Source organism: Oncorhynchus clarkii, chromosome 31 (assembly GCF_045791955.1).
Source record: "Oncorhynchus clarkii lewisi isolate Uvic-CL-2024 chromosome 31, UVic_Ocla_1.0, whole genome shotgun sequence".
NCBI classification, from domain to species: Eukaryota; Metazoa; Chordata; class Actinopteri; order Salmoniformes; family Salmonidae; genus Oncorhynchus; species Oncorhynchus clarkii.
In genome coordinates, this window is record NC_092177.1 from 28455673 (window position 1) to 28469721 (window position 14049).

The 14049-nt window shown below is 44.9% G+C and overlaps 1 protein-coding gene across 2 annotated transcripts in view; it reads left to right on the top strand.

The window, feature by feature from the left end:
- LOC139391199 (dystrophin-related protein 2-like) overlaps positions 1 to 14049 on the top strand; it is a 92213-nt gene that overhangs the window by 50662 nt on the left and 27502 nt on the right. For both annotated transcript variants that reach the window (XM_071138811.1, XM_071138812.1), the window contains 4 exons: positions 1548 to 1609; positions 2060 to 2134; positions 3108 to 3312; positions 9689 to 9774. In XM_071138811.1, coding sequence (XP_070994912.1) covers positions 1548 to 1609; positions 2060 to 2134; positions 3108 to 3312; positions 9689 to 9774 — 428 coding nt within the window. The remainder of the gene's footprint in view (positions 1 to 1547; positions 1610 to 2059; positions 2135 to 3107; positions 3313 to 9688; positions 9775 to 14049) is intronic.

Genomic DNA, 14049 nt, shown 5'->3' on the forward strand with positions numbered 1-14049 from the left:
GTCGGCGTATCTCTTTTACAAACTGGGGTGTTTATTTTCTTAATCACTGCTGTTAGCCCACCCCCTGCCCCCACCTGCTGCCTGACTATTAATTATTATGGGCTGTGTAACTGTGCCACTGGAGGGGAATATCTGACGGGCACTCTGTTGGGCACCTAATCAATCCAACAGCCTCATACAGGTAGTGACGGGCGTTGGAGTTGCCCCCGGGTCCTGACAAACTTCCTGCTTGGGGCTCGCTCATTTATTTAGCTGAGCGCGTCAATTATTTATTGGCTATCGTTTTTTCCCTTGGTACATTTTCCTTTTTTCCTGGTACTATGGGATGGGAAGGTAGAGTGTAGGTTGTCTGTTTAATGAAGTGTAGAGACAGTAGCAACTCTCTATGTGAAACCTCTTGCATGTCCACCATACAGTGCATCTGTAAAAGGATTCAGACCCCTTCACTTTTTTCACATTTTGTTACGTTACAGACTTGTTCTAAAATTGATTAAATGTTTTTTCCCCCCCTCATCAATCTACACATAATGACAAAGCAAAAAGAGGTTTGTAGAAATCTTTGCAAATGTATAAAAAATACAAATCTGAAATATCACATTTACTTATCCCCGTCAGAGCAGTATAGCAATCGCCGGTGCACAGTGAAGGGTGAGGAGTGGCCGTCGTGGAACATTGGTCCTACTATCTTGTTGCTGCTGTGTGTCTGACCTTTACAGGTCCATAGATGGAAACTACATACACCAATTTTTCACAGTTGTGTTTTCATCAGACATGATTCTTTATAGGTACCTTCATGTGTGTGTAAAATATTCATGTTCTCAGATTGTTACTCATAGATTTTAGATGTGTGTGAATTTTTTTTTTTTTGTTGTTGTTGTTGAAAGCCGATATACATCCGTTGTTTAGCTGGAAGGGAATGTTCATATCCGGTGTATTTGATGTGATATGTGGTTGTCTCACCTACAGTAGCTATCTTTAGATGAATGCACTTACTGTGAGTCACTCTGAATAAGTGCATCTGATAAATGACTCAAATGTCAAACATAAATGTTTTACACACATATCATTTTTTAAATTATTATTAAATATTGATGTCACAAATGTATAATTCGTAAATGTCTTTATAAAAATGTAATTTGTTACATTTGACCGAACCTAGCAGTTCTACTTATTTCTCTGAGAGTGAGACAGATATATCCCATTTAGCAGAACAATACATGATTATTTGTCTCTCTGAAATGAAACCATCAAGTGATAGATTTTAAACTAATGCATGCCTGTCATTGAACATCCTCATGCCGTGATTATATAGTGAAAAAACACACCAATCTTTCATAATTTCTTTAAACAATAAAAGCTCATTTATGAACATTTCAGAAAATGAATATATAGCGTTTTGGAATTAAATTCTTCACCTTCCTTCCTTTCTCCCTTGTAACCCCCTTTACTCTTGTCTAACTCTGTCCTCCTTCGCTCTCTCCTCCCCCTCTCCCTCTCTCCCCTCTCCTCTCTCCCTTCCTACTCTCTCCCTTCCTACTCTCCCTCAGCCATCAGGCCCAGACGACGTGCTGGGACCATCCAAAAATGACGGAGCTGTACCAGGTGCTGGGTAAGATAAAGACAATGAAAGAGTTAGGCCCTTACCGTGCACCTCTGCAGAGGCCCAGAGAGCACCTGCCACCATCACCCCGTACCTCATTAAGGGCCCATATTTCAGACACCCCCCAACACCGACGGCACCATTCTCATTAACCTGCGGGAACAATTTGACGGCTCTGTGATTGCTTTTTCCTACATTTCATTTTAATCAATTGTTATTAATGTGATCTGACGGGGGGGGGGGGGGGGGGGGGGGGGTGTTGTCCACACACCGACAGACAGACAGACTTGCTATGAGGCATTGAGGGAGTGGCATTATGTAGCAACATGGCCCCTGCTAATGACTCACTGATGGGCTGATAAACACAGGGAGGATGAGAGCAGACGAGTAGGATGTCCTTGCCATCATTTAACTTTAGGTTTTTTCGCTCTCTCTCCCCCCCTCTCCTTTCTTCATCAGCGGATCTGAACAACATCAAGTTCTCAGCGTACCGGACAGCCATGAAGCTGCGGCGGGTGCAGAAGGCTCTGAGATGTACGTATTGTGTTTGTCATGCAGGATAATTCAATTAATTAATTGGCCCAATTGAGTTACGTGAGGGGAGGTAATTAGTCAAGGTCATGTGGATGAGTGAGGGATAAATGCGTGTGTGCCCCCTACAGGACCAAGCGGAGTAGCTTTATCTTCCACAGTCCAGACGTCTCCTCCTCTCTTCCCTCCATCCCTCCCTTCCCCACGCTCTGGCTCCCCTGGCCACGCTTTGCCACAGGGGGCTGCTCACATCCTTTTTCATGCTCTCTCCATTCACACTCTCGCTTTCTCTCCATTCAACTCTCCACCCCTCTTCGACCCTCCGACACAGGGAAATGGCCTGTGAAAGCACAGCATGAACGCACTGCTGAAAACGCTATACGCTCCTGCTACCTTCTCTCTCTCTCTCTCTCTCTCTCTCTCTCTCTCTCTCTCTCTCTCTCTATGTATATATATTTTTCCCTCTATCCCTCCTCATCCTGTTCTGGTCTGCTAGTCCGTGTCATTAGGATAATTTATTGCCAGGCTGCCATAGTAACTACCAAGTCCCTCTCCCTCTCCCTCTCCCTCTCTCTCTCTCTCTCTCTCTCTCTCTCTCTCTCTCTCTCTCTCTCTCAGGGTTGGAGAGGAGATGTCTCTCTCTCTCCCTTCCTCTTTCTAAGTATGGATTGAGCTCTATAAAAGTCCATCTAAAATGCCTAGAAGTGACTCCTCTCCCAACCCTAACCCACTCCTGCCATCTCCTTATCTCCGCTATCCAATCACATCTGTCATTAGAGGACACCCTCTTATCTCCAGTCCTCTGCCCAGGCTGGGATGGCCATTCAAATTAGTTTAGAGGAGCAAATCTAATTTGGTTTGGCGCTCTCGCAACATCTGTCAGCGCTTAAGTGGGGGGGGAAAAGGTGGCTAAGCACTCTCTCCTTCACTCTCCTGTCCCCTGGTGGTTTGTGTGTGTGTGTGTGCGTCCATTCAGTGGACCTGCTGAGGCTGGTGAGTGTGGTGGACGTGTTCAGGGAGCAGGATCTGCAGCATGGGGAACATGTGATGGATGTGGTGGAGATGATCCATGCCCTGACTGGCCTGTATGAGAGACTGGAGGAGGAGAGGAGGGCCATCGTGGTCAACATCCCTCTCTGTGTGGACATGTGTCTCAACTGGCTGCTCAACGTCTACGACAGGTACAATTGACCACTGCTGACCTTTCACCTTGACCCCTTGCCCCCTGACCCTGTACCTTACATGGCCTCAACAAAACCAGGTCATGTTTTTTAACTGGCTGCTCAATGTGTCAATGTCTCTTGAACGCCACTGATAGCACATAGCAACACATTACCTCACCTCGTATTATCTTTGAGGGGTTTTGGGTTCAGACATAAAGTTTCATCTTCACCTAATTAGTGATGGTTCATGCAAGTTGTGTTGTTAGCTACTTGTAAGTGCCACTCTAAGCTAATGAACCAAATAACTCTGTTTTTGTCAGTTCTGTTTCATAAGCATCTCTGTTTTGTCTGGGACACTCTGCCATTGACATTACTGCCAATACACCTCTCACATATCCTTGGCTAAATTCACCCTGTCTCCACCTCGCAAGTATAAAAACCTTTTCCCACAATCAAGGACCATCACGCTCTGCTATTCCAGTGCTCTGATTGGTCGAGAGTCCTCTCAGCGGGGCGTCTCGTTGGTGAAGTAGGCTGTGTGGCTGGGAGGCTTCGTCTAGAGTAAGATTACAGAGAGGCTGTAGCTCAATCAATCTGGCAGGCGTCCAATCAGGGCAACTGAGACCCAGCAGAAGCATAAACTGTTTGATTCTGATTGCCTGTCTCTCTCTGTCAACTGCCAAGCCCTCCACAGAATCTGAGAGGTGCAATTCCCTGCGAACATGGAAAAAAAGAGAGAGAAAAGAAACAACCCCATTTTTTAAATAAACGCCATGAATGTATTTTGCAGCCCTTAACTACCTGCTGCTAACGAGTGGAAATCAGCTATTTTATCCTCCACATATATTTCCTGTAATTGCTTTTTTGTTTTCCGATAAACTCTAGGTGTGAATGAGCTGTGCGTGCAGCGTCAAATCAAATTGAATGAAATGTTACTTGTCACATGCTGTGTGTGTGTTTGCAGTGTGTGTGTGTGTGTTTGCAGTGTGTTTGCAGTGTCTGTGTGTGTTTGCAGTGTGTGTGTGTGTGTGTGTGTGTGTGTGTGTGTGTGTGTGTTTGCAGTATGAGCGGTATTCATCATGAGGTGTCCTCACTAAAGAGACAACCAATGCAGTTTTTTCCCTCTTTTTTATATGGTTATTTTGGAGAGTGGGTTTGTCAGAGCGCTTTTGATTCAGGAGACGTGTGTGTGTGTGTGTGTGTGTGTGTGTGTGTGTGTGTGTGTGTGTGTGTGTGTGTGTGTGTGTGTGTGTGTGTGTGTGTGTGTGTGTGTGTGTGTGTGTGTGTGTGTGTGTGTGTGTGTGTGTGTGTGCGTGTGTGTCCTGAGCTCCTCCGAGGGCATGTCACACTCTTTGGGTGTGCAGGGAGTAACACGTCCCACGTGGTGAGGAGCTGGGGGCGCATATTGAAGATGACACACAGCAGACAGGTGCTGACATGCCCTCGCTTCCTTACCTCCCCGTCTCCCCCTGCTACTCTAATGTCTCCTCCTGCCTCTCCTATGTCTCCCCCTGCTTCTCTAATGTATCCTCCTGCCTCTCCTATTTCTCCCTCTGCTCTCCTATGTCTCCCCCTGCTTCTCGAATGTCTCCTTCTGAATCTCCTATTTCTCCCTCTGCTCTCCTATGTCTCCCCCTGCCTCTCCTATGTCTCTCTCCTATGTCTCCCCTGCCTCTCCTATGTCTCCCCCTGCCTCTTCTATGTCTCCCCCTGCCTCTTCTATGTCTCCCCCTGCCTCTCCTATGTCTCCCCCTGCCTCTCCTATGTCTCCCCCTGCCTCTCCTATGTCTCTCTCCGATGTCTCTCCCTGCCTCTCCTATGCCCCTCTCCTAGGTCTCCCCTGCCTTTCCTATGTCTCACCCCGCCTCACCTATGTTTCCCCCCGCCTCACCTATGTCTCCCCCTGCCTCACCTATGTCTCCCCCTGCCTCTCCTATGTCTCCTCCTGCCTCTCCTAGGTCTCCCCTGCCTCTCCTAGGTCTCCCCTAGCTCTCCTAGGTCTCCCCTGCCTCTCTTATGTCTCCCCCCGCCTCACCTATGTCTCCCCCCGCCTCACCTTTGTCTTCCCATGCCTCTCCTAGGTCTCCCCTGCCTCTTCTAGGTCTCCCCTGCCTCTCCTATGTCTCGCTCCTATGTCTCCCCCAGCCTCTCCTATGTCTCCCCCTTCCTCTCCTATATCTCCCGTGCCTCTCCTATGTCTCTCCCTAGGTCTCCCCTGCCTCTCCTATGTCTCCCGTGCCTCTCCTATGTCTCTCCCTAGGTCTCCCCTGCCTCTCCTAGGTCTCCCCCTGTCTCCCCCTAGGACTCCCCTAGGTCTTTTGGGCGCACTGTAACAGTGACCATAATGACAGGGAATGGTCTCTCTCACAATGTCTCTCACACTGACATTGACTACCACTGTCTCTAATGTTCTTTCACTGACTCTAATCCCTTCCATCTGACTATAATGTTGTCAAGGCAGAGAAAAGCAAAGCTCCCAACTCAAGCCAGTAACAGCAGTCCTGTCCTCCCCCTGCGTCTAGTGGAAGAGTGTCCCTGTGTCCCTCAGACACACAGATATAATGTGACCCATTTAGTTCAGGTCCCGGCCCTCCCAGTCCCAACCCAACTCTATGGCCTTGCCATTGGTCAGAGGACACTGTTTATTCATCTGAGTGGATCTGTTCCTGCTTTTTCTTGTCATCCGCTAGTTCTGTCAGTGTAATGGCTTAGTTTATGTATCTGTTTGTTCCGTAAGTGTGTTTGTTTGGGGATCATTGGGGATTTGTTTGGGAATTGGGGATCATACTTAGGTTGTATTTTTCCACCTGTGGGTGATGGGATATTGTTTATGTTTAGTTGCCTGTTCACACTGCATTGTCGTCACGTTTCGTTTATTCTTTATTGTTTTGTTTTTTCTAAGTTTCACTGTCTAATAAATATGTGGAACTCTACGTACGCGGTGCTTTGGTCCGTTAATTCATTAGACGAACGTGATAGTCTCAATCCAACGCTTCCGCGTCTGCGGTGGAAGGTGGCCGAGCTTCAGCGATGTTTGTCAGACCATGAGACGTGCTGAAAATCTGTCTAGTCATGACAACGTCTCTAGCGTCCAAACAGTTTGGCCTGCACACGATGGTGTGTTGCTCTACAACCCCCACAAGTGTCGCAGGACTGGTAACTCATACAAACCAAGTATGGAAGTCATTTTGTGCCAAAAAATAAGGGGTTAAACATGTATAAGACAAAAAGAACAAAAAGTCATATATACAGTACCATTCAAAAGTTTGGACACACCTACCCATTCAAGGGTTTTTCTTTAATTTGACTATTTTCTACATTGTAGAAAAATAGTGAAGACATCAAAACTATGAAATAACTCATTTTGAATCGTGTAGTAAACAAAAAGCTGTTAAACAAATGTTGTATTTGAGATTATTCAAAGTAGCCACCATTTGCCTTGATGACATCTTTGCACACTCTTGGCATTCTCTCAACCAGCTTCGTGAGGTAGTCACCTGGAATGCATTTCAATTAGCAGGTGTGCCTTGTTAAAAGTTAATTTGTGGAATTTCTTTCCTTCTTAAGGTGTTTTAGCCAATCAGTTGTGTTGTGACAAGGTAACCCTATTTGGTAAAATAACCAGTCCATATTATGGCAAGAACAGCTCAAATAAGCAAAGTGAAACGACAGTCCATCATTACTTTAAGATATGAAGGTCAGTCAATCCGTAAAATGTCAGGAACTTTGAAAGTTTCTTCAAGCGCAGTCGCAAAAACCATCAAGCGCAATGTTGAAACTGGCTCTCATTAGGACCACCACAGGAAAGGAAGACCCAGAGTAACCTATGCTGCAGAGGATAAGTTTATTAGAGTTAACTGCTCCTCAGGTTGCAGCCCAAATAAATGCTTCACAGAGTTCAAGTACCAGACACATCTCAACATCAACTGTTCAGAGGAGACTGCGTGAATCAGGCCTTCATGGTCGAATTGCTGCAAAGAAACCACTACTAAAGGACACCCATAAGAAGAATAGACTTGCTTGGGCCAAGAAACATGAGCAATGGACATTAGACCTGTGGAAACCTGTCTTTTGGTCTGATGAGTCCAAATTTAAGATTTTTGGTTCCAACTGCCACGTCTTTGTGAGACGCAGAAGGAGAGTGATGGAATGCTGCATCAGATGACCTGGCCCCGACAATCACTCAACCTCAACCCAATTGAGATGGTTTAGGATGAGTTAGAGTGAAGGAATAGCAGCCAACAAGTCCTCAGAATATGTGGGAACTCCTTCAAGACTGTTGGAAAAGCATTCCAGGTTATGCTGGTTGAGAGAATGCCAATAGTGTGCAAATCTGTCATCAAGGAAAAGGGTGGCTACTTTGAACAATCTCAAATAAAGAATCTGAAGAATCTCAAATATGAAATAAATTTTGATTTGTTTAACATGTTTTTGGTGTCATCTTTTTGATGTCATCACAATTATTCTACAATGTAGAAAATAATGTTTTGTTACAGCCTTATTCAAATTGATTAAATCGTTTTTTTCCCTCATCAATCTACACACAATACTCCATAAACACAAAGCAAAAACAGGTTTTTAGACATGTTTGCATTTTTTATATTTTTTATTAATAACTGAAATATTACATTGACATAAGTATTCACACCCATTACTCAGTACTTTGTTGAAGCACCTTTGGCAGTGATAACAGCCTCGTCTTCTTGGGTATGACACTACAAGCTTGGCACACCTGTGTTTGGGGAGTTTCGTCCTTTCTTCTCTGCAGATCCTCTCAAGCTCTTTCTGGTTGAGTTATCGCTCCTTTAGCCTTCGGGACTGCCTCAATTTGTCGAGGCGTGGACTCTACAAGGTGTCGAAAGGGTTCCACAGGGATGCTGGCCCATGTTGACTCCAATGCTTCCCACAGTTTTGTCAAATTTGGCTGGATGTCCTTTATTGATACACCCGGGAAACGGCTGTGTGTGAAAAACCCAGCAGCATTGCAGTTCTTGACGCAAACCAGTGCGCCTGGCACTTACTACCATACCCTGTTCAAAGGCACTTACATTTTTTTGTCTTGCCCATTCACCCTCTGAATGGCACGCAATCCATTTCTCAATTGTCTCAAAGCTTAAAAATCCTTCTTTAACCTGTCTCCTCCCCTTCATCTACACTGATTGAAGTGGAATTGACATCAATAAGGGATCATATCTTTCACCTGGATTCACCTGGTCAGTCTATGTCATGGAAAGAGCAGGTGTTCTTAATGTTTTTGTATACTCAGTGTACATGCTCCAGTGTGACTTGAGCCCGCAGCAGCACAGCTCTATGGTCTGGACCCCCCCTGCAGCTCTTTTTTCCTGGTCTTCCACACTGTCAGTAGCCCTTTCTTGCAGTCAAATGACCGAGTGGCCTTATGGGTGGAATGTTCTTCATCTTTTTTATTAATTAACCTTTAAATGTCTAAGCTGTGGGATCAGTCTTGTCCTTGGCTGTGTGTTTAGGGTTGTTGGAAGGTGAACCTTCACCCCGGTCAGAGGACCTGAGCGCTCCGGAGCATCAAGGAACTCTCTGTACTTTGCTTCGTTCATCTTTCCCTCGATCCTGACTAGTCTCCCAGTCCCTGACACTGAACAACATCCCCACAGCATGATGCTGCCACCATCATGCTTTAACTTAGGGATGGTGCCAGGTTTCCTCCAGACGTGATGCTTGACATTCAGGCCAAAGAGTTCAATCTTGGTTTCATCAGACCAGAGAATCTTGTTTATCATGGTCTGAGAGTCCTTTAGGTGCCTTTTGGCAAACTCTCAGCGGGCTGTCGTGCATTTTACTGAGGAGTGGCTTCTGGCTGGCCACTCTATCATAAAGGCCTGATTGGTGGAGTGCTGCAGAGATGTTTTGGTACCCTTCCCCAAATCTGTACCTCGACAGAATCCTGTCTCAAAGCTCTATGGACAATTCCTTCGACCTCATGGTTTAGTTTTTGCTCTGACATGCACTGTCAACTGTGGGACCTTTATATAGACAGGCGTGTGCCTTTCCAAATCATGTCCATGTCCAATGAAGTTGTAGAAACATCTCAAGGATGATCAATGGAAACAGAATGCACCTGAGCTCAATTTCGAGCCTCATACCAAAGGGTCTGAATACTATTATGTAAATAAGGTATTTCTGTTTTTATCTTTAATACATTTACAAACATTTCTGAACTTATTTTCGCTTTGTTGTTATGGGGTATTGTGTGTAGATTGATGAAAAAAACAACATATATTTAATCAATTTTGGAATAAAAATGTAATTTAACAAAATGTGCAAAAAGTCAAGGGTCTGAATACTTTCTGAATGCACTGTATATATACAAAAATCTCTCTCTCTCTCTCTCTGACCTGCCCTCTTCCTTTCTCCCAAGTGGTCGCAATGGGAAGATGCGCGTCCTCTCCTTCAAGACAGGACTGGTGAGCCTGTGCAATGCGGATGTTCAGGAGAAGTATAAATGTAAGTATGAGTCCCGTTCATGTAGACACCACAGCCCTGCAGCCCCCTGACAAAGGAAGAAAATAAAAAAAACAGCCTGATTGCAAGCATTACAGGAAGACAACCACTTAGGCTAATGAAGGGAATTACTCGCTCTCTCGCTCTGTCTGTCTCTCTCTCTCTCTCTCTGTCCCTCTCTGTCTCTCTCTGTCTCTCTCTCTCAATTCAATCCAATTCAAGGGCTTTATTGGCATGGGAAACATACATTGCCAAAGCAAATGAAATAGATAATAAACAAAAGCGAAATAAACAATAACAATTAACAGTAAACATTACACTCACAGAATAGGATGTCTATATACAAATCAAATCAAACTGTATTTGTCACCGCGCCGAATACACTGTGCCGTATACAACAAGTGTAGGCCTTACCATGAAATGTTTACTTACAAGCCCTTAACCAACAGTGCAGTTCAAGAAGAGTTAAGAAAATATTTACCAAATAAACTAAAGTAAAAAATTATAAAAAGTAACACAATAACATAGCAATAACGAGGCTATATACAGGGGGTACCGGTACCCAGTCAGTGTGCGGGGTACAGGTTAGAGGTCATTTGTACATGTAGGTAGGGGTGAAGTGACTATGCATAGATAATAAACAGCAAGCAGCAGCAGTGTACAAAACAAATGGGGTGGGGGGTCAATGTAATAGTCTGGTGGCCATTCGATTAATTGTTCAGCAGCCTTATGGTATGGCTTGGGGGTAGAAGCTGTTAAGGAGCCTTTTGGTCCTAGATCTGGCGCTCCGGTACTGCTTGCCGTGCGGTAGCGGAGAAAACAGTCTGACTGGGTGACTGGAGCCTCTTGACAGTTTTATGGACTTTCCTCTGACACCGCCTATTATATAGGTCCTGGATTGCAGGAAGCTTGGCCCCAGTGATGTACTGGGCCATACGCACTACCCTCTGTAGCGCCTTACGGTCAGATGCCGAGCAGTTGCCATACCAGGCGGTGATGCAACTGGTCAGGATGCTCTCGATGGTGCAGCTGTAGAACTTTTTGAGGATCTGGGGAACCATGCCAAATCTTTTCAGTCTCCTGATGGGGAAAAGGTTTTGTCGTGCCCTCTTCACAACTGTCTTGGAATGTTTGGACCATGATAGATCGTTGGTGATGTGGACAACAAGGAACTTGAAACTCTCGACCCGCTCCACTACAGCCCTGTTGATGTTAATGGGGGGCTGTTCGGACCTCATTTTCCTGTAGTCCACGATCATCTCCTTTGTCTTGCTCACATTGAGGGGGAGGTTGTTGTCCTGGCACCACACTGACAGTTCTCTGAGCTCCTCCCTATAGGCTGTCTCATCGTTGTCAGTGATCAGGCCTAGCACTGTTGTGTCATAGGCAAACTTAATGATGGTGTTGGAGTCGTGTTTGGCTACCCAGTGTGGGTGAACAGGGAGTACAGGAGGGGACTAAGTACACACCCCTGAGGGGCCCCAGTGTTGAGGATCAATGTGGCAGACGTGTTGGTGCCTACCCCAGGAAGTCCAAGATCCAGTTGCGGAGGGAGGTGTTTAGTCCTTAGCTTAGTGATGAGCTTCGTGGGCACTATGGTGTTGAACGCTGAGCTGAGTCAATGAACAGCATTCTCACATAGGTGTTATTTTTGTCCAGGTGGGAAAGACCATGTGTGGAGTGCGATTGAGATTGCGTCATCTGTGGATCTGTTGGGGTGTAATGCGAATAGGATTGGGTCTAGGGTATGTGCGGGAGGGTGCTGTTGATGTGAGCCATGACCAGCTTTCATAGCACTTCATGGCTACCGACGTGAGTGCTACGGGGCGGTAATCATTTAGGCGGGTAACTTTTGCTTCCTTGGGCACAGGGACTATGGTGGTCTGCTTGAAAAATGTACAGTTGAAGTCGGAAGTTAGCATACACCTTAGCCAAATACATTTAAACTCAGTTTTTCACAATTCCTGACATTTAATCCTAGTAAAAATTCCCTGATTTATGTCAGTTAGGATCACCAGAATAATTGTCAGAATAATTGTAGAGAGAATGATTTATATCAGCTTTTACTATATCAGCTTTTACATTCCCAGTGGGTCAGAAGTTTACATACACTCAATTAGTATTTAGTATCATTGCCTTTAAATTGTTTAACTTGGGTCAAACGTTTCGGGTAGCCTTCCACAAGGTTCACACAATAAGTTGGGTGAATTTTGTCCCATTCCTCCTGACAGAGCTGGTGTAACTGAGTCAGGTTTGTAGGCCTCCTTGCTCTCACACGCATTTTCAATTCTGCCCACACATTTTCTATAGAATTGAGGTCAGGGCTTTGTGATGGCCACTCCAATACCTTGACTTTGTTGTCCTTAAGCCATTTTGCCACAACTTTGGAAGTATGCTGGGGGTCATTGTCCATTTGGAAGACCCATTTGCGACCAAGCTTTAACTTCCTGACTGATGTCTTGAGATGTTGCTTCAATATATCCACATTATTTTCTCCCTCATGATGCCATCTATTTTGTGAAGTGCTCAAGTCCCTCCTGCAGCAAAGCACCCCCACAAAATGATGCTGCCACCCCCGTGCTTCACGGTTGGGATGGTGTGCTTCGGCTTGCAAGCCTCCCCATTTTTACTCCAAACATAACAATGGTCATTATTGCCAAACAGTTCTATTTTTGTTTCATCAGACCAGAGGACATTTCTCCAAAAAGTACGATCTTTGTCCCCATGTGCAGTTGCAAACCGTAGTCTGACTTTTTTATAGCGGTTTTGGAGCAGTGGCTTCATCCTTGCTGAGCGGCCTTTCAGGTTAAGTCGATATAGGACTCGTTTTACTGTGGATATAGATACTTTTGTACCTGTTTCCTCTAGCATCTTCACAAGGTCCTTTGCTGTTGTTCTGGGATTGATTTGCACTTTTCTAACCAAAGTATGTTCATCTCTAGGAGACAGAACGTGTCTCCTTCCTGAGCGGTATGACGGCTGCGTGGTCCCATGGTGTTTATACTTGCGTACTATTGTTTGTACAGATGAGCGTGGTACCTTCCGGCGTTTGGAAATTGCTCCCAAGGATGAACCAGACTTGTGGAGGTCTACAATGTTTTTTCTGAGGTCTTGGCTGATTTCTTTTGATTTTCCCATGATGTCAAGCAAAGAGGCACTGACTTTGAAGATAGGCCTTGAAATACATCCACAGGTACACCAATTGACTCAAATGATGTCAATTAGCCTATCAGAAGCTTCTAAAGCCATGACATAATTTTCTGGAATTTTCCAAGCTGATTAAAGGCACAGTCAACTTAGTGTATGTAAACTTCTGACCCACTGGAATTGTGAAACAGTGAATTATAAGTGAAATAATTTGTCTGTAAACAATTGTTGGAAAATTACTTGTGTCATGCACAAAGTAAATGTCCTAACCGACTTGCCAAAACTATAGTTTGTTAACAAGAAATTTGTGGAGTGGTTGAAAAATGAGTTTTAATGACGCCAACCTAAGTGTATGTAAACTTCCGACTTCAACTGTAGGTATTACAAACTCAGTCAGTGAGATGTTGAAAATGTCAGTGAAGACATTTGCCAGTTGGTCTGAACATGCTTTGAGTACACATCCTGGTGTTGTAACAGTGTTGTAACGATGTGCAAATAGCTCAAATACAAAAGGGAAAATAAATAAACATAACTATGGGTTGTATTTACAATGGTGTTTGTTCTTCGCTGGTTGCCCTTTTTCTTGTGGCAACAGGTCATAGATCTTGCTGCTGTGATGGCACACTGGTATTTCACCCAGTAGATATGGGAGTTTATCAAAATCGGTTTTGTTTTCGAATTCTTTGTGGATCTGTGTAATCTGAGGGAAATATACATATGTCTCTAGTATGGTCATACATTTGCCAGGAGGAGTTTCCTCCTCATTTTGTGGGCAGTGTGCACATAGCCTGTCTTCTCTTGAGAGCCAGGTCTGCCTACGGCGGCCTTTCTCAACAGCAAGGCTATGCTCACTAAGTCTGTACATAGTCAAAGTTTTCCTTAAGTTTGGGTCAGTCACGGTGGTCAGGTATTCTGCCACTGTGTATGTACTCTTTTTAGTGCCAAATAGCATTCTAGCGTGCTCAGTCTTTTTTCTTTCCAACGTGTCAAGTAATTATCTTTTTGTTTTGTCATGATTTGGTTGAGTCTAGTTATTTTGCTGTCCTGTGGCTCTGTGGGGTGTGTTTGTGTTTGTGAACAGAGCCCCAGGACCAGCTTGCTTAGGGGACTCTTTTCCAGATTCATCTATCT